Source organism: Thunnus albacares, chromosome 3 (assembly GCF_914725855.1).
Source record: "Thunnus albacares chromosome 3, fThuAlb1.1, whole genome shotgun sequence".
Classification (NCBI taxonomy): domain Eukaryota; kingdom Metazoa; phylum Chordata; class Actinopteri; order Scombriformes; family Scombridae; genus Thunnus; species Thunnus albacares.
The window spans coordinates 29361533-29380392 of NC_058108.1; the positions used below are offsets into that span (position 1 = coordinate 29361533).

General features: G+C 40.5%; 2 protein-coding genes and 1 long non-coding RNA gene across 3 annotated transcripts in view; 2 read left to right on the forward strand and 1 right to left on the reverse strand.

Annotated features, from left to right (window-relative positions):
• LOC122979810 (vascular cell adhesion protein 1-like) overlaps nt 1-18860 on the forward strand; it is a 158139-nt gene that overhangs the window by 38973 nt on the left and 100306 nt on the right. The window lies entirely within an intron of this gene.
• On the reverse strand, nt 8-825 carry LOC122979821. Its single transcript, XR_006402931.1, has 2 exons — nt 530-825; nt 8-368 (listed from the first exon to the last, which is right to left on the reverse strand). It is a non-coding gene; the product is annotated as an uncharacterized LOC122979821 (long non-coding RNA).
• On the forward strand, nt 280-18363 carry LOC122979818 (cAMP-specific 3',5'-cyclic phosphodiesterase 4C-like). The gene is made up of 17 exons (XM_044347584.1): nt 280-379; nt 1292-1426; nt 3446-3573; nt 3690-3869; nt 4009-4048; nt 4137-4207; nt 4350-4512; nt 5109-5202; nt 5324-5481; nt 7138-7236; nt 7379-7543; nt 11545-11644; nt 11738-11892; nt 13034-13156; nt 13313-13495; nt 15576-15772; nt 16544-18363. Exons 1-17 carry the CDS (start codon nt 338-340, stop codon nt 16641-16643), a joined length of 2133 nt encoding a protein of 710 aa, XP_044203519.1. The 5' UTR covers nt 280-337; the 3' UTR covers nt 16644-18363.

An 18860-nucleotide genomic window follows, 5' to 3' on the forward strand; every position in this document is an offset into this window, starting at 1 on the left:
TTCTTCCACTTTTTGCTTGTGAAAAAACAAACGGCTTAAAACAAAGGTCATCAACCTGCGACTGAACCTGGAACCTCTGAGGGGCACATAAATGCATCTTTAGCGTTTCACGGCAGGAGGACGCCCGTTTTCAGCCTTCTGAAGACCGAGGTGTGGACGGAGCGTGAGCGAGGCGGTTGGCTGGCTGAGTCAGCTCCAATGGGGGCCGGTAGTGACCCGGTCTGACCCCGGTTTGACCTTGCAGTGACCTTTGACCTCTCCGGTCCTGGCTCTCCACCTGCTCTGCTGCCTGGGTTCCGGAACGCTCCGCCCTGGGGCCCAGAACGAGCCAATCAGGATGAAGAAGAGCCGCAGCGTGCTGTCGGTGACTGGAGAAGAGGTGAGGGGAGAAATATAAACAAATCAGGGAACGTACTTGAGAAACATAACAATCTCTGTCGCTTGTTACAGTGAGAGTACATAGCAGGCAGAGCAGACTGTCAGACCGGATTGTGTGTGTTTTCTTGAATGTCTACTATGACATACAAACCCTGTGACTTTCACACATCCAGGGCTCCCTTTGTTCTCCTCGTCAAGGTCTGTGGTCAGAAGCCGGAGTGGACGGTCTGTATCCCTCCAGCCTCCACTCTCATACTGTGAAGCGCTCAGTCAGTCACAGTCCTCTATGTAAATGAGCACCAGCTAAATGAGTGCTCTATGTAAATGAGCTATTTTCTTTTAAAGGTAATGTCTTGGCTGAAGGACATAATAACATGCATTATTCAAGCGCTCTTTTATTGATTATGCTGAGCGAGTGCCCATACATTTGTGTGTGTGTGTGTGTGTGTGTGTACTGTATGTGTGTGTATGAGAGCATCTTTCCACATCTGGGTCTGGACGACATCAAACGCAGCATGGAAGCAACACGGCACTGTTGCCTAGCAACTGCTACCATTCCCCCAGTGTTTTGTTGCTACGGTACTGCAGTGCAGATCAGCCTCTAAGAGCTCAGTCTGTAGAGGCCTTATCCCAGACACACACACACACACACACACACGTATCCGAACACATGCACACATAACACACATGTATTGATCTTTTTTTTTAGTCTCTGTTTTTGTGTTTACTCATCAGAATTTCAACAGGGCACATAAACATGTTTCGGTAAAGTGAGACAAAAGGACAACTGCATGCACCCAAAGTTCTTCATTTTCCTTTTTTTATTGGATATATAATACTATTTTTTTATTTACAAAGAAAAAAAAAAACATCATTCATATTTTATCTTTTGTCTCTCCTTCCTGTCTTACAGGGCAATGACACAGATATAACAGGTGCTGGGGAGAAGGCGGAGTCATCTCGCTACAGCCGATCCTATACGTCCGGAGCCACACTGGGGGCTGAGCTACGCAGAGGGAGGAGCAGAAGACTCTCGTCTAGTCTCCAGGTACCGAAGGGAAGCACGGTTACATTAACCCGCTTGGGGGGCAAAAATGATCCATGGGCTCCTGTTGACAGCCACCCATCCTGTTTGTGCATTACTTACGCTGTTGCCTCCAAGTAAACACAAATTTATTCAGGAGCACGTACATTAACATGTCCAGTGTTATTGCAATATGTACTTGAAGGACCATACCAGTGATTTAGCATGTTTTACTACAAATCATGTACTGTATACTTCATATTGCAGCTAACCCTTTTGAAAACCATGTTAATGTGTTTTAGAATTTATAATTAATTTTTTCCTCCCTTTGCACTGATCCATTGGCTTTCATTCATTTCTGTATAATATTATGACTTACTTGAGTTGGGTAATCCATAACAGTGAACTTCAAGTCCATTATAGTTATATTGTCATTATGAGGTAATGCAGTACAGACTTGTAAAACACACTGCCATGCATCAGTAATGTAACACTGAGAAAACTCTACACAGACCTGATGTTTACTGTGTTAGATTACACAGTTTAAAGCTGTACTAATTGATATTTTTATGTTAACAATAGATGATGGAGTACTGTGTATATATGGGGAAGGAGTTTTCTCATATTTGATGATGCATATGTGATGATACATCATATTAATTCATTACATAAAAGCAGGACAGTGAGTTCTAAAACGAGGGAGGAAAGATGACTCAAAGAATATCACCATGACTAAGAATTATCCCCCGACTCTTATCAGCGTTGTTTCTAGCAGCAGGCAGCTGTTTTGAGTGAAAAAGCTCCCAACTGTACACTACCTGCTCAGCACCCAAGGCTAACAAAGTCAGCGACTAGCTGGTGAACATAGTGGAGCATTTAGCAGGTAAAGAGACAGATATTTCCCTCCAGAGTTGGTGATGACCAAAACAGAGCTAAAAGTAGACCAAATATTGCAGAAACACGACTCCAAATGAATGCTAATGTTGCATTGTGTTCGCTAGATGTGTAAACGGGCAACTGTTTGCTAACATGTTCACCACCAACAGCTTCATAAGGTGATAATATGTCAGTGTTGTTTCAGTTTGAACAATGTTGCTGCTTTAAAGTCCAGTTGAAACAACTTTTCAAGAGTATCTAACTTCCGTATCTTGACATCTTTCCATATGAAACAGGACAGACAGGCGGGACGTAATGTTGGGACGAATTTTAGTTGAACGTTGAAAAGTGGGTGTGTCATAATGAATCTTAGCTCTGTGCTGCTAAAAGTTGAAGATCGATTGATGTGTGGATGTCATGATATTATTGATTGAAAATGGTGGGTTCAAGCCTTTGTAAGCACAAAAAATCTTTGCACTATGTGCACTCTATACATCGCCTCGGTGCACCTCCTGTTGGCATCTACATCCTATTGGATTCAAACTTAAGCTTTATGGCACTTACTCGTGTTGTCTCCTAACTAGATCTCTGCTTGTGTTGTTTAAGTCTCAGATGTACATCGCTTTGGATAAAAGTGTCTGCTAAATCAAATTGTAATTGTAAACATCATATTTTGTTTCATAGGAAGTAATTATGATTGGATTTTGATATAAGGAGACATCGAAACTGATCTTTTTGTATTTTTTAGCATATATTGTTAAATAGGTGCACAATATGATCGGGGATGTTATCTAAAAGGGTTAAGAAGGCGTTTTTCATTTCATCTCAACTTTAAGTGAGTTTCAAAAGTCAGTTAATTGATGTCATATGGTATGTAAAAATATGGAAACAAATAGCTGCCTGCAACTGTATCAAAACTACATTAAAAAAATCTAAAACTTTATAGTATACACTTGAAAATAGTCAGCAAAAAATGATACATGATTTGTAGTTAACACTCTGGTATGGCCCTTTAAATAATAAAAGAATTAAAACTAGGGTTTGTTTTGTCTGCTTTTCCTGTAATCCAGCCTTGGACAGATGAGAGACAGAGTTGTTCTGTACACCTACAAAGTGACAGGTGTCCACTATCCTCTGTGCTGTCATCCCAACTTTCTGTCTCTTCAGGTACCCTGCTGGCTCCGCCCTCGAGACCGCACTCGCTCACCAGAAGTCTTGAGCAACGTGTCGCGTCCCACAACTCTTCCCCTCCGCATCCCACCGCGCATCTCCATCACACAAGCAGACACTGACAGGTTTACGCACCATTAGACTTTCCGTAATTTCAAGCCACTGATTTCATCTTCCAGAAAGCTTTGCACACTGTTTCCTCTCTCATCATACTGACCTCTCCCCTCTCTTCATGTTCCAGTTACGAAGCAGAAAATGGCGTGTCTCCAGGTCACACCCCTCTGGGCTCGCAGAGTCCGGGCCTCACCCTGCACACCTTCCCCCAAGGCCAGAGAAGAGAGTCCTTCCTCTACCGCTCCGACTCGGACTACGACATGTCGCCCAAGACCGTCTCACGTAACTCCTCCTTGGCCAGCGAAGGGTGAGACACATCAAGAATGAATGAGAGGGAGAGAGAGAATGTATGTGTGGACACATGTCTTGATATTTTCCAGAGAAATACTGCTCTCACTTTTACTCCTTCCCTCCTTTTCAAATCTCTCCGTCCCTTCTTCTCTCAGGCACACAGGAGAGGACTTTATTGTCACACCTTTTGCTCAAGTGAGTCTGACTTTTGACAGCCTCGTTCGTATTTTTCTTTGTATATTATCCTGCAATGATTCTGTATATATATCCTGTGATGATTCAGGTACTGGCCAGTCTGCGATCAGTACGGAGCAACTTCACCATCCTTGCCAACGTCTCCACGCCAACAGTCAAGTCAGTATCGTTTTATTGTCCAGAAATGTCTCACTTATGCACATTATTCTTCGTGTTATAGGGTAAAGAGGTAGTTCAACTTTACAGAACAAAAGTTTCTACAGTTTCTTGCCGGTCTAACTAAAAACTGCTGTGTTCTCAGGAGGTCTCCTCTGGGTGGAGTGTGTGTCAGTCCCAGGGCGACACTATCAGACCAGCAGTACCAGCAGCTCGCCCTGGACACACTGGAGGAGCTGGACTGGTGCTTGGACCAGCTGGAGACCATTCAGACACATCGCTCCGTCAGCGAAATGGCCTCCAACAAGGTATGCCGACATCTGTGAACTACATTGTAATGTTATCCGGCAATATGTGCTTATCACAGATATATCAGTGTGTTTATCGGAAGATAGATTGAAATTTTAGCACAAATATATTTTAAAGGCTATATATTAATGTGACCTGCATCTTGTATGTTTTTATTTATACTTAGTGTTTGTAATGATTTGATTATGGATCATCTTGTTGTTGACTGTTAGTGACATCAAAGATGAAATGTATTATTCAGTTGTAAAAAAATCCTGTCTATTTGTGTGGGAAAAAATCTGCAAATTAACATTTTTTATGGTAAAACATCTTTATCAGTTTAAGCTTTAAAAAATACTCATTGAACTTGACTGTATCTATAACAAAGAACACATTTTCACCAGTAAGATGACCAGTGTTACTGCCATATTTATAACAAGTTTGCAACAAGTTTTACTGAAACCTCAAAACGCACTTAATTCCCCCAAAATCCAGAAGGACTTACTGTGTTGATTATTACTCCTCAGATACACAATCTTAAACCAAAACTGACACACAAGCGCGGAAATATCAGTCTGACTCGATCTATCTCTGTTTGTCTCTCATTCTGCCACAGTTTAAGAGGATGCTGAACAGAGAGCTGTCCCACCTGTCAGAGATGAGTCGCTCTGGTAACCAGGTGTCTGAATACATCTCTAGCACCTTCATGGGTGAGTGGGACCAGAATCTGATTTCCGTCTGCATCACATTTAAGACTTTTTTTTTTTTCCAAATAAAAACAATAAATCATTCTGTGTGTGCGCGCGTGTGTGTTTGTCCATCAATCTGTAGACAAGCAGAACGAAGTGGAAATTCCGTCTCCTACTCTGAAAGACAAACCGATGAGTCACATCATAGGAGTGAGGAAACTGTCTCACAGCTCCAGCCTCTCCAGCACCTCAATGCCTCGCTTCGGTGTCAACACAGACCACGAGGATGAGCTTGCCAAGGTCTTGTTGTCTGTCTGTTTTTCTCTGACTCACACGAGATAAGTTATACAAATCAACCCCGTTCAGTCTTGGACTGTGCTGTGTGCACATTGAATGATTTGAGTTTTCTCTTGTGCACGGAAAAAAAAAAAAAAGCTTGGCTTCTTTGTTGACTCCAGCGGTGTGGGGAAAATTGCACTTCTTTTAGTGATTTACTGCTGAGGCGCTGCTGTTAAAACATCGCATTAGGGGGACTGAAATAGGAGATGTCCTGTGGGATATGCATTTGATAAAAACATAATAGAATATAGTAATATACTAGTTTATTACACATTTTACTGTAAAATCAACTGGAAGCTTTTTTAAAGGAATAGTTTGACATTTTTTGGACTTGTGATTAATCATTTTCTTGCCAAGAGTGAGAAGAGAAGATTGATAACATGATTCTTGTGTTTGTACACTTAGTATAAAACTAGAGGCGATTAGCTTAGCTCAGTGTGAAGACTCAAAGCAGGAAGAAACCACTAGCCCTTGTTTGTTTAATCTGTACGAAGGCTGAAGTGTAAAAAGGACAAATGATGGATTATTTCTTGGCTGAGAGCAGTGACTTCCTGGTCTCCAGGTGCTGGTAGGCAGATTTTTTTTTTTTTTTACCCTTGGACAGAGCCAGGCTCTCTGTTTCCCTTTGTTTCCCATCTTTATGCTAAGCTAAGCTAATCACCTGCTGGCTCCACCAGTTTAGCGTACAAACATGAGAGTGATATCGATCTTCTCATCTAACTCTCTGCAAGAAAGCTAAATGTTGAACCAGCTGCTCTCTACTCAAAGCGAAGCCGCTGGGCGTTTTAGATTAAAATGTTGGACAACGTTGTAGGTCCATGTCTGCATCACATAAAATTGGGATCTGCATTCAGTCTTTTCTTATTTCTTTTTGTCTGCTTTTTTTTTTTTTGTGTGCTCGGCGCCTCATTGTTTACTTCCATCCCGTCTGTAGCACCAAATGTTTGGAAAGCTAAGCAGTAGGATGGAGACTGTCTCTCATTCTTCATTTAGCACTACATAAATCAGATGTATCTCTTCTTTTGAAAAAATTTTTTTATGGTCTGTCATTAAGAAACGGGACCCTGAAAGAGGCTGCAGATATTCCCAGTACATCTCTGAACACCCTGTCACCTGGATTTGAAGGATCAAGGTTATTTTGAGTGACATGAAAGGAAATGTCTGCTGTGTGATCATTGTTCAAAAGGCAGCAGACCTCACTGACAGAGGCTTTAACCAGGCATAAACACTGGATGCACTGCAAGTCTGATACAACCTAAAATTTATGATGATACATTGTCACATACACATTGAAAATAATATTTGTAATTAACTTTTTTCATTATATCGTCTCACTCGTGTTGGCTTACGTTTGTCCTAATTGATTACTAGACTTTGAGCTGATTGGTTGCATTAACTTGTGGTTACTGTAGCTTTTCTCGGTTTGGGACTCAAACTACTCTCTGAAATTTGCAATAGAAGCAAATTTAGGTCGATAAGAGATCCATAATGTCAGTCATTTTGATAAATGTGGTTTGTTGTCCAGCTCAGTCTCTCTGCTCATGACCCTTTAAAATATTGCTGAATTTCTGACTCAACAATTCATATTGTTTTTGTTTGTGTTTGGTGTTTAACCAGGAGTTGGAGGATCTGGACAAGTGGAGTTTTAACATATTCAGAGTAGCAGAATTCTCCAACAACAGACCTCTCAGTTGCATCATGTACGCCATCTTTCAGGTACAAAACATTAGTGTGTGTGTCTGTGTGTGTGTGTCTGTGTGTGTGTTTTCTGCAGGATCATTGTAGGTATGCTGATATACATAGTGTCCTCCCGTCAGAGTGTGTGTGTGAACTTGTGGCTGCTCTCCTCCCTCCTCAGGAGCGAGAGCTGTTGAAGACGTTTCGCATCCCCGTTGACACCTTTGTCACTTATGTGATGACCCTGGAGGACCATTACCATGGAAACGTAGCGTACCACAACAGCCTACATGCTGCAGATGTCACCCAGTCCACACATGTTCTCCTCTCCACACCTGCCCTTGATGTACGTCAATGTGCACACACACACACACACATTCACACACACAGTCGTGTTTCCATCACTTCAGAGGACGTTTCATTGACTTACATTAATTTCCTGGAGACCCTAACCACTACTTACCCAATCCAACACTCAACCTAACCTTAAACCAAGTCTTCAACCTACAATTTTATGATTTAGGTTATGGGGACTTGCTTTTTGAAAGGAGGCGAATCTGTGACTGTAAACAGATTTTTGTCCCCACAACAAGAGTAAGTTGGTTCGAACACTTACCCGGGTCCACCATGGAAAAAATGCTCACCTTCTGTATGTCATGACTAAAATATATTTCCCTCATAGAGTACAATCCAATGCAGCACAATAGAACTGCATTACTCTACAATAGTTGGAATATTATTTATAGCCTAACCACAGTGAATAATGTTTAAAAACAATCTGACAACCACAGATGATTATTTAATTGTTCATTTAAACAAATGTAAATAAAAGCTCAAACCCTTTATTAATAGTGTATAACACAAAACCAAACAAAATGAAATCATGACTTAACAGAGAGTAAATGTGAGTAATATTCAAATAATTCAATCAGTAACATTCAGAGACAAGACAAAAAGCAACTGAGGATGATTTTGGTAACTCTCTTTATTTGAATGCTGACATTACACTGTCATAACTGTGTCATGAAAACTGGCATGATATGAATAGAAGCTTTTCAGTGTTTATGACACGATCAAAAGCCCCTGTTTGATCAATAAGTTCTTCTATGGAACCAGAGAAACTACCTAAAGCCGCGTTTCCATCTCAGGAACTTTTGAGGAACTCCTCCACTTGCATTTCCACTGGAGAAACCAGGGTCTGAAAGTTCCAGATCGATAGATTTACCCCCCCAAAAGTCCCCACTCAGCACTTTCCTAAAGCACAGGAACTTTGGAGGCGGGGTTTGTAGGGCTGACCATCGCTGATTGGTCAAACACACACAGCACTGCTGCTTCAACTTGTGTACCGCTTCATTCACAAAAAAAGGAAGTACTCTAGTATCGATATTAGGTTGAGGGGAGGACATTTCTCATTGCTTTTGTAACATTAAAATATTTTTAAGTTAGGCTTTTATTGTCAGCTTCCCAAATTGCTTTAAAAGAGAGGGAGCGGCGGTAGCGAGAACAAAGCAGTGAATGAGAGAAATAAAACTTAATTCTCTTATTGTTTCATGGCAGTTACGTTCTAAAGGAGAAACAAACAACCAGCAAACACTCAACAGATGATTCACTGTGGAGACAGATGCTGTTGAGTTTCAGTTTCATTTTCTTCCTCTGCACTTCTCCTTCATTCCCTCACTGCATCTGACTCATGCAACAGTAAATACAAACAACAGGACAAATCTATGTTGTTTTTTCCTTGTGTGTTAATACTGCATTTTAAACGCCTACATCATTTTTTAATTTGTTGTTGGTTTAATTTGCATGATCCAACTGGTGCCTCAGATGTGGTGGAAACGCAAAAAGGATTGCCAAACAGGGACTTTCAGCTCCAAGTTTAGTTCCTGAGATTAGTTTCTCTGGTTCCAAATTACCTCGAAAAGGGGCTTTAGTTTAGATCTTTATTTCTTTGTCCCCTGGAAAAGATCCTTTGGTGGCAACGCCCTAAAAGCTGTAAACATTGTAAATACCCTGTCTAAAGGGTACAGTGCAGTGACATTGTAATTACAGAATGTCAAGTTATGCCAAGTTCTACTCCTTTACTTTTGACTCTAATATATAAACACTAATATAACACAATGATAATATTATAACACTAATTTATACAACCTTTCATGACGTGTGTTTTACTTGATGTCTCCTTGGCTAACATCAGCTTATAATAACATCTAGATCTAGATCTCTAGAGCAGTGTCGATGTTGTACTGACAGTGACTTTATGATGACAGCAACCATAAACACTATATAACGGAAAAGTAACGCACACCAAGGGTTGTAGTGAGGTGCTGATCACACTCTGTCAGTCATATGCATTTCTCTTTTGCTCAGATGACGTTTCGGCCTTCAGGCTTCCTTCAAGATCAACAGTCATATTAGGACGCAGGCACTGGTATGTTATATAGACCACACCCTAGTAACACATCTGATGGTGATTAGATAGTCATGTTACACCATCAGGGTGAGAAAAAGCAATCAAGACTGAATCAAAACTTTTAACAAACAGTGACTACAGTCAATCAGTTCTCTTCAAATAAAGTGACAAGAACCTACATGTTTCACACCACATATAGAGATTTACATTATTTTTTGGTTAACTATATTCAAATATCTTAAATATACATTTATTTTGAATAGATTTCTTATATATACAGAAAAAGTTCAACCTCAGCTCTGGATGAACATCATAAACAGTTTAATCTAAATATCCAATAAATAGAGGAACATTATAGAAAACACTTCAAGTCATAATCTACATTCAATCCTTGTGGTGACAGGGTTCTTAAACAGTGGATCCAAAGGGTCCAAGACCCAGCTAGAGTCATTTTTACATACCTCAACTCACGTTCTGAGTTCCTGTCATTTACTTTATGACCACAAACACATCAGTTTCCTAGATTTATGGGTCAGTAGAGAGAATAATCACTTATATACAGATCGTTTCAAAAACCTACTGCTTGAAATACTTTACTAAGGTCAGACTCTGATCATCCTTTACCGTTAAAAATAGTCTCCCTTTTAGTCAGTGTTGCAGATTAAAACAAATTTGACAGGAAACTGACGATTTTGACAGAAACATGAGTGACATGAAAAACGATTTTCAACAAAGAGGATACAAAAAATCTGTCCTAATAGATGATACTGCCACTAAAATAAAAGACAGATCCAGGTCTGATCTTTTAAAAAATAAACCTACAGTATTCTAAGAGTGCAGATAAAGGAAATAATAACAAAACGTTGGCATATACTTGAATCTGACTGTCAACTTAATGGTGAATTCAAAGAACGACCTCTCGTGGAATATAAAACAGGTAAAAACCTGAGAGACCATCTGGTGGACTCATATTTAGCTCCTCCTCAATCAGCACCAGCCGGCGTTACTTTAACACCCATCCCTGAAGGCCTCCGCCGCTGTGGTCGTACCAGTTTTAAACATCCTCACACAAGTAAAGAGATTCCTATAAAAGGACTTATTTCATTTATCTTATCACTTGTCCTTGTGGTAAGTCATATGTTGGAAAGACGAGCAGAGCGCTGAACACAGAAGCACTATTAGATGCAAAAACATGAATCATTCAGTAGCAGCACATTCTTTTGAATTTAATCATCCCGTTTCCTCTCTAAGACATATCGGTATTGAGAAAGTATCACTGCCTCCAAGAGTAACTTGGATGTTTTACTCTCCAAGAAGAAACACTAATGGATCTGAGATCCAATCACCTCATGGATTAAATATAAATTATGACTTAAATTGTTTATGATGTTCATCCAGAGCTGATGTTTAACTTTTTCTGTATAAGAAATTCTTTCAAAATAAATGTATTTTTAACATATTTTAATATATATGGGATGTAAAATTTAAATCAAAAGTTTTGATTCACTGAAGGCCTCTTGATTGTTTTTTTTCTCATTCTAATGGTGTAACATGATTATCTAATCATCATCAGATGTGTTACCAGGGTGTGGTCTATATAACATACCAGTGCCTGTGTCCTACTATGACTGTTGATCTTGAAGAAGGGCTGAAGGCTGAAACATCATCTAAATAAAAGAGAAATGCATATGAAGCCAGTGTGCAAAACCTTTTTCCCTCCTCTCAACAATCATAAACACTGTCAAAGTTAAATTCCTGTTTGTGCCGGTTGTCATCATATCGTTACCCTTTCAAATACAGCGTTACATCTTTTTTTGTAAACCTGATGTAGCTAAGCTTTCTGTCCTCCTGAAATAAAGAAACTTGTTGATTTGTTTGAACGTCACCGAGTTGTTCTGCTTCCTTTTTCTCTCTGAACTCTTTCTGTCCCCTTTCAGGCCGTCTTCACCGACCTGGAGATCCTCGCTGCTCTGTTCGCCGCAGCTATCCATGACGTAGACCACCCTGGAGTTTCCAATCAGTTCCTCATCAACACCAGTGAGTGCACAGACAGACGAATGGTAAATATGGCGCGCTATTAACATAAACTGTCTTTACACTCCTTCCTCTGCTCTTTTTCGCTGCGCTCAGACTCAGAGCTGGCCCTCATGTATAACGATGAGTCAGTCCTGGAGAACCACCACCTCGCCGTGGGCTTCAAGCTTCTGCACCAGGAGAACTGTGACATTTTTCAGAACCTCACCAAGCGACAGCGCCAGAGCCTCCGCAAGCTCGTCATCGACATGGTCAGAACCTCGTCCTCCTATCACACCTCTCACACATCACGTATTCAACAAATACACCACAACTCATTTAACTTCTCCTTTAAGCCTTTTCTTTTTGATAATATATGTTTTTTTTAATTATTTTCCATTTCATCAAACTGTAGATACTACAAACAGCGCAGTCAACACATTTCATCCCTCCCTCCATCCACCCACGCTTCAATTATGTACAATAAGCCAAAATTATGTCCTCACAAATAGTCCAATGAATGATGTTTCTTATGACAAAACACCAATTCTTTTTTCTTTCCTCACCAAATAAATTACAAACAAATAGACCAAATGTAATTTATCTTCTCCGTTAACTACTGTATTTCTGGTGAGTTACGTAGTTCTGGCTACTCCTCCCAGTGGTCCTCTGGCTGCCAGTTTCATGGAAGTCTCATGTGGTAGTTTTAAACTGATCTTATTTATTATTGATTAGTTTTAAGTTGCTCTTGGGTTCTTATGTTCTGTGATGTTTTGTATGATTCTTGTTCATGATCCTTAGTAGCAATTTTATTTATTTAAGCTGGTAAAATGTCGTCTTTTTACCAGTCGTCTGTTAAAAAAAGAAGAGATTTTTATCTCAGTGATGTTTACTGGTTAGATAAATGTTTAAACAAATAAAAATAACAAATTTTTGGTTAGAATCTTTTAAACAAAACAGTCAGTAATTTCCCGGTCTCTCCATGAGTCTCCACAGTTATGTGCTGATGATCTCAGCTGGTTTAAGATCTGGATTTCTTCCCAAACTGAAATATGGAAAAACTTCTTCATGTATTACAAAGTCTTGTATGAATGGTAGTTACTGTTTCAAACTAGAAGTGAAATCTCTGATTTAAATTTAATTCACTCCTGTGGCCTTCTTCACCCCGATGTTTATTTTCTACATCTTTTAGTTGTTTTAGTTTTAGTCTTTTGTTATTTATCTGATGAATTCGTTCAGAGCAACTTACAATGACAGTTAGTAGAATGAGCTCAAACAATAGTCAAGAGTGTGAAGGCTTCTGTGACAGATTTTTATAAACAGTAAGAGAGAAAATTAAGGAAACAAAACAAGAGAAATAAAAACAGATTTGTTTTAGATTTTTGTTCTTTCTCTCTCTTTCTTTGTCTCCAGGTGTTGGCTACAGACATGTCCAAACACATGACCCTGCTGGCTGACCTGAAGACCATGGTGGAGACCAAGAAGGTGACCAGCTCTGGTGTTCTTCTCCTGGATCACTACACAGAACGCATACAGGTAACTTTCCATCTACACAAGCCAATATGGCTGCTCGCACTCGGAACATGATGGCTGATCGGTGGTGTTTAAATATTTATATCAGCGAGAGCGAGTATGTCACATGAGATCTGTCTCCTGCACTCCTGAGTGTGTATTTACATTTGTTGTGTGTAGGTACTAAGGAACATGGTGCACTGCGCAGACCTGAGCAACCCCACCAAGTCTTTGACGTTATACAGACAGTGGACCGAGAGGATAATGGAGGAGTTCTTTCGACAGGGTGACAAAGAGCGAGAGAGAGGCATGGAGATCAGCGCCATGTGTGACAAACACACCGCCTCCGTGGAGAAGAGTCAGGTAAAACTTTATTTGGATCCACATTAGCTTCCTCAAAGTGGTCGCTGGTCTTTTCTGGGGTCCAAACAACAACAGCAGCAATAAAACAAGAAAAAACTAAGCCAGACAAGTAAAGACATCAGAAAATAAGTGAAATAACTTATAAGTGAAAGGTAGAAAATACAAACTTACCATAAAAACAAGACAAAAATTGTCTAAATGAAAAGAAAGTAATCAAAAAGGTTCTGAAACCACAATAACTAAAAGTAACATCTGTGTCTCTTTCTCTCTTCCATCTACTCTAACGGTGTCATTGTTAAAGCTATGAATCCAAACTGCTGATGAATTAGAAACTGTATTTGCATATGTGGATAACAGGCCATGACAAACTATTTTCAAAGCTTTTTCCAGGCAATATTATACATTTCTACATACAGTATATAGCACTCATACAGGAGGTAGAGAAATAACAACAACACCTTTACAATATGATGCAACAGCCCTGAAATAAGAACCTGTTTGATAAAGCTGAAAACCTTCAGTTCATAGTGAAACTGTCAGATGTGTTATTGGACTGTTTTTTTTTTCAAGCCTTTGCTGATGTGTCATTCAGAAACACTGCAAATATGTGTAATATGGAAGTGAAGCGGGGGGGAAATAACAAATTTCATAATGATGGTTTAGTTTGATTTTGCCACACAGGAAGACTGCACTGGCAAAGAGGAACAGTGGTCACAAATAGATCTGTACCAACTCCGAGAAACATAAAGTGTCCTTAAAAATGAGTTGAATCAACACCTCTAACAGCCAATAAAACTCTATTTACTGCAGGGATACTGTGTTGCATCATAAAGTGGTTTTTAGCATCTGTGCGACCCGTGTTTCTAATTAAACAGAAAGGCAAATACTGGATTTGAACCTTTTAATTGTCAATAAGTCTTTGTATTAACACATAACATTGACATTTGTAAACCCACAAAACATGTTTATAACTCTAATTAAAATCAATACAAACATGCAAAACGCTCTACAGTATATATATAACTCAAACTCTTGATTATACCTCTGTTTTATATGGTTAAATAATACTGATTAGGCCTTTAATTAAAGCCAAATGTAATTTAATGTTTCTGTTTATTTTGTTTTGTATAGTGACAGGAAGAGACAAACTTGGCTGTCAGTTGTGCAGCACTTTCCTTTCATAAATCTGGCAGCAGAGTGAAGCCTGGAAAAGCTCATGATAAACTCTGGCATCATTAATTCCTTTGTTATTGTGTTTTGGATACTCGTATGACAAATGTTTTGGGTTTTTTCCAGTTTCCAACTGGCAGCGGCTACAGACATATCACTCTTTTAATCTCCATGATGTTAAACAGTGACATCTCTCTCTGTCAAGTTTGTGGTCACTGATTCTGTACTTGTACTATTTGTCTTTGTTTGTTATTGGGGCCTGTTTGGTTTCTCTGTACTTTAAAGAAATAGCTCAACAATTCTGGAAATACACTTTTTTTTTTTTTTTGCTTTCTTGCTGAGAATTAGTTGAGAAGATCGATACCACGCTCATATGTCCGTCCGACGTGAGGCTGGAGCCGGGAGGACAGTTAGCCTAGCTTAGCATACAGACTGGAAACAATGGGAAACAGCTAATCTGGCTAAAAGGTAACAAAATGTGAACTAAAAAAAAAAAGTTTAAAAACAACAACAATTTAGTGGCTTTACAGGCGTTATGTGATGAAGGACTATTTCATGGCGAAACGCTGTGATTTCCTGGAGTCTTGTAACCACACATAACACCCCGTAAAACCACAAATTGCCATTTTTTAATTTTTTTTCACAGATCAAACTAAATGTAATGTGTCAATTACTAAACACTAAACATCAGATGTGCTCTTATGCAGATTTTATTACCTTTGGACAGAGCCAGGCTAGCTGTTTCCCTTTGTTTCTAGTCTTTATGCTAAGCTAACAGACTGCAGACTCCATATAAACAATATAATACAGATATAAGAGTGGTATCGATCTTCAAGCAAGTAAGTAGATTTCCCAGAATACCCTAAGGCACATCCACTGTGTTTACCTCGTGATTCTCTTTCTTCTCTAGGTGGGTTTCATCGACTACATCGTCCACCCGCTGTGGGAGACGTGGGCTGACCTGGTGCACCCAGACGCCCAGGAGCTGCTGGATACGCTGGAGGAGAACAGGGAGTGGTACCTGAACACCATGCCCCAGTCTCCCTCACCTCCCCCGGACAGACACCTCCAGCACGACCGCTTCCAGTTCGAACTCACCCTGGAAGACCTGGAACACAACAACCACAACCACATACACCTGACGAACAGCGACGGGAAGATCGCTCGAGGCCGGAAAGCCGGCTGCGACAACGACGACGATGAAGATGATGACGACGCAGAGCCGAACGGCGAGGAGCAGAACCACGTCGAAACTGAGAAAGAAGACGAGGAGAATCACAACAGCGAACAGAACGGAGTCGGTGATGAAGAGGAGGAGGCGGAGGCTGGAGAGACGATGGGAGAGGAGGATGAAGAACATGGAGAGGAGCGGATAGAAGAAGATGAGAACCCAGGAGGGCAGGAGACGGATGAAACGGAAAAAGGAGAGGAGATGAATGATGCAGCGGAGGATGAGGAGACAAGAGGAGAGGAGGATGAGAACGAGCAAAATCAGGAGGAAGAAGCGGAGCAGCAGGAGGAGGAGGAGGGTGACGAGCAAGAGGAAAAGGATGAAGAGGAAGGTGAGGAGGCAACAGGAGAGGAGGGAGAGGATAATGTGGAAAAAGAGGAGGGAGAAGGGGAAATGGATGGAGAACAGGAAGGCGAGGGGGAGGAGGAAGTGGAAAATGAGGAGGCAGGAGTGGAGAATGTGGAAGAGGAGGAGGAGGGAGAGACGGAGGAGAATGTGGAGGAGGAAGAGGAGGTGATAGAGAGAGTGGAAGAGGAAGAGGCAGAGGACAAAGCTGAGGAGGAGGGGGAGGAGGGAGAGACGGAGGAAAATGTAGAACAAGAGGAGAAAGTAGAGGAGGAGGAGGGAGAAACGGAGGAAAATGTGATGGAGGAAGAAGAGACAGGTGAGTTGGAAGAAGCAGAAGAGGGAGAGGAGGAGGAGGAGGCAGTTGAGGATGAAAATAAGGAGGAAGAAGAGGAGAGTTAGTTGACAGGATCAGAGAGGAAACGCAGTTAACGAGGAGATAAGAAGGAAAAACTACATAAAGAGCGGCCGCGACAGTCAATAACATCTCTGCCGTGGAAGAGGATGAGGAGATGAAGACGTCCCCTTCTTTCAAGATAACGCGCTCGGTCATGTGACCCCTCTTATCATGTGACCCCTCTCAAGCTGAAGGCCAGCGTACGGCTCTGCTAACTACAACAAACTCACACAGCTCACAGAGAAACATTTCAGACAAGCACCTGGACACAAAAACAAAAAAACCTCGCCGGAGCATCCGCCTTCCCAGACAGACAGATTGTTGATCAGCTGGTAGTGAGTCTTCATCACCTTGATATCTGTACACTCATCACTGCCGTAGGGGATAAACTAAACCGGGGAGGGAGGGAGGGAAACAGTTTTATCGACTTTTTGTAGCGCCTGAAAAATCTTAAAAACCCTGAACATGCAAACAAGTGCGTGCCTGTCCTCCTGATCTCATCTGTCTCGTTTATGAGGAAGATTAACGCCACATCAACTCTGAGAACAGCCGTCAAAAGAATGTCAACTTCTTCTGTTTGTCAGAAAAGAAAGAGGGGAGAGAGAGGAGGAGGGAAAAAAAGCAAAAAAAAAAAAAAAAAAGTGTGGAAAGTGTAGTCTGTCGTCTTCTATTTACTACAAAAAGAACTTTCCACTCGTGAACAGGAGTGCAGTCGCTCCTCTGGGCTACGGAGCAGTTTAACCTCCTCACATACTAACCTTAAAACCACTGTTGTCGTTTGCAGTACTGTAAGAACAAAAACCAGGACCAAGTGCAGCTTTTTTTTTTTTTTTTTTTTTTTTTTTTAAAAAAAAGGCTGACCCCGTCGTATGTGTCGATGTCGGTTCATGTTTAAAAACAAACAAACAGACAAACAAACAAAAAAAAACACCCGGCGTTCTTCGCGCCGTCACAGCGGTTTTAAACACGACTCCCCCAAGACTGTGACCGTGACTCCCGGGTGAATCGTGCCAAACCGTACGGCGACCAGCACTTGAGCAATTCAGCCTTCCTCCTAACAAAAAAAAGGCGGCTACTACTCGTCCATGAAGCAATGAATTGTGGGACCAGGCTAAAAGAATAAAAATAAAAAAAAAAGGGTGTGAAGGTCTTCCACGAATCGATTTTTTTTGTTTTGTTTTGTTTTTGTATAAAAAAAAAGAGAAAAAAAAAAAGAAAAAAGGTATTTGGCACTTTATCACCCTTGTTGCATATATGTACATAATAAACATGTATTTTAATCTGCTGATGTCATATAATAAATATGATCAATGAAGTTGATGGATTGCCGTTTTCAGTCGCAGATATCTGGGAATTTTTCATGACATCTTCCTACTTTTAACAATCGTTATACTTTTGATAACGTTTTATTTACCATAAATGTCATTTTCTAAAAAAAAAAATCCTTGGTGGTTTCTCGGACTAATAATTATTGGATAAATACAGATAATAATAATTATTTAATTGCTTGATCTCAGGATGCTGGTGTCAGTTTGTCCACCATGTTGTATAAAATTTAAATGGAAATCCATCCAGTAGTTTTTTAGAGATATTTCAGTCTGGATCAAAGATTCGTGATCCCCAGAGGACCTCTGGCGCCACCGAGAGGTTCACGTTTGTAGTTTTGAGTGAAATGTTTCAGTAACTGTTGGATGGATTTGGAGCAGACGTGTACGTCGTCATCCTCAGGATGAATAAAACCCTTTTCATGGAAGATATTTTCACTTGCCAAAGCAGGAAAAGCACATGTGGCTGCACTCTGTTTACGTGAGCTGGTTCCAGTGTTCTGGTATCGTGCTCACTCACTGACTGGGCTTACTGGGACAATTGATGGGAAGGAGCCATTGTTGATGTTATTAGTTACACCTGTGCTTTTCCTGCTTTGACAAGTCAAAGTGTCTGCAGTGAAAAGAGTCTGTTGTGATCAAAGATTTAAATTCGTCCAATTCTTTGATTTATGACTAAATAGACTATAAACATTCTCATCAGCCTCAGCTGCACTTTTTGTTTTGTGCTAATTAGCAAATGTTAGCATGCTAACACTCTCTAAACATGGTAAACATTATACCTGCTTTACATCAGCATGTTATTTAGTTCAAAGCAGCGTTGCAGCCTCACAGAGCTGCTAAGTGTGGCTGTAGACTAGAAAGAAGAAAGTTTACAATGATAAATTAATATTTACT

Coding starts and splice junctions, on each gene's coding strand:
- LOC122979818 (XM_044347584.1), top strand. CDS start 338: ATGAAGAAGAGCCGCAGCGTGCTGTCGGTGACTGGAGAAGAG. Junction 3,870..4,008: donor TCCTCCTTGGCCAGCGAAGG/GTGAGACACATC, acceptor TTCTTCTCTCAG/GCACACAGGAGAGGACTTTA. Junction 4,513..5,108: donor GCGAAATGGCCTCCAACAAG/GTATGCCGACAT, acceptor ATTCTGCCACAG/TTTAAGAGGATGCTGAACAG.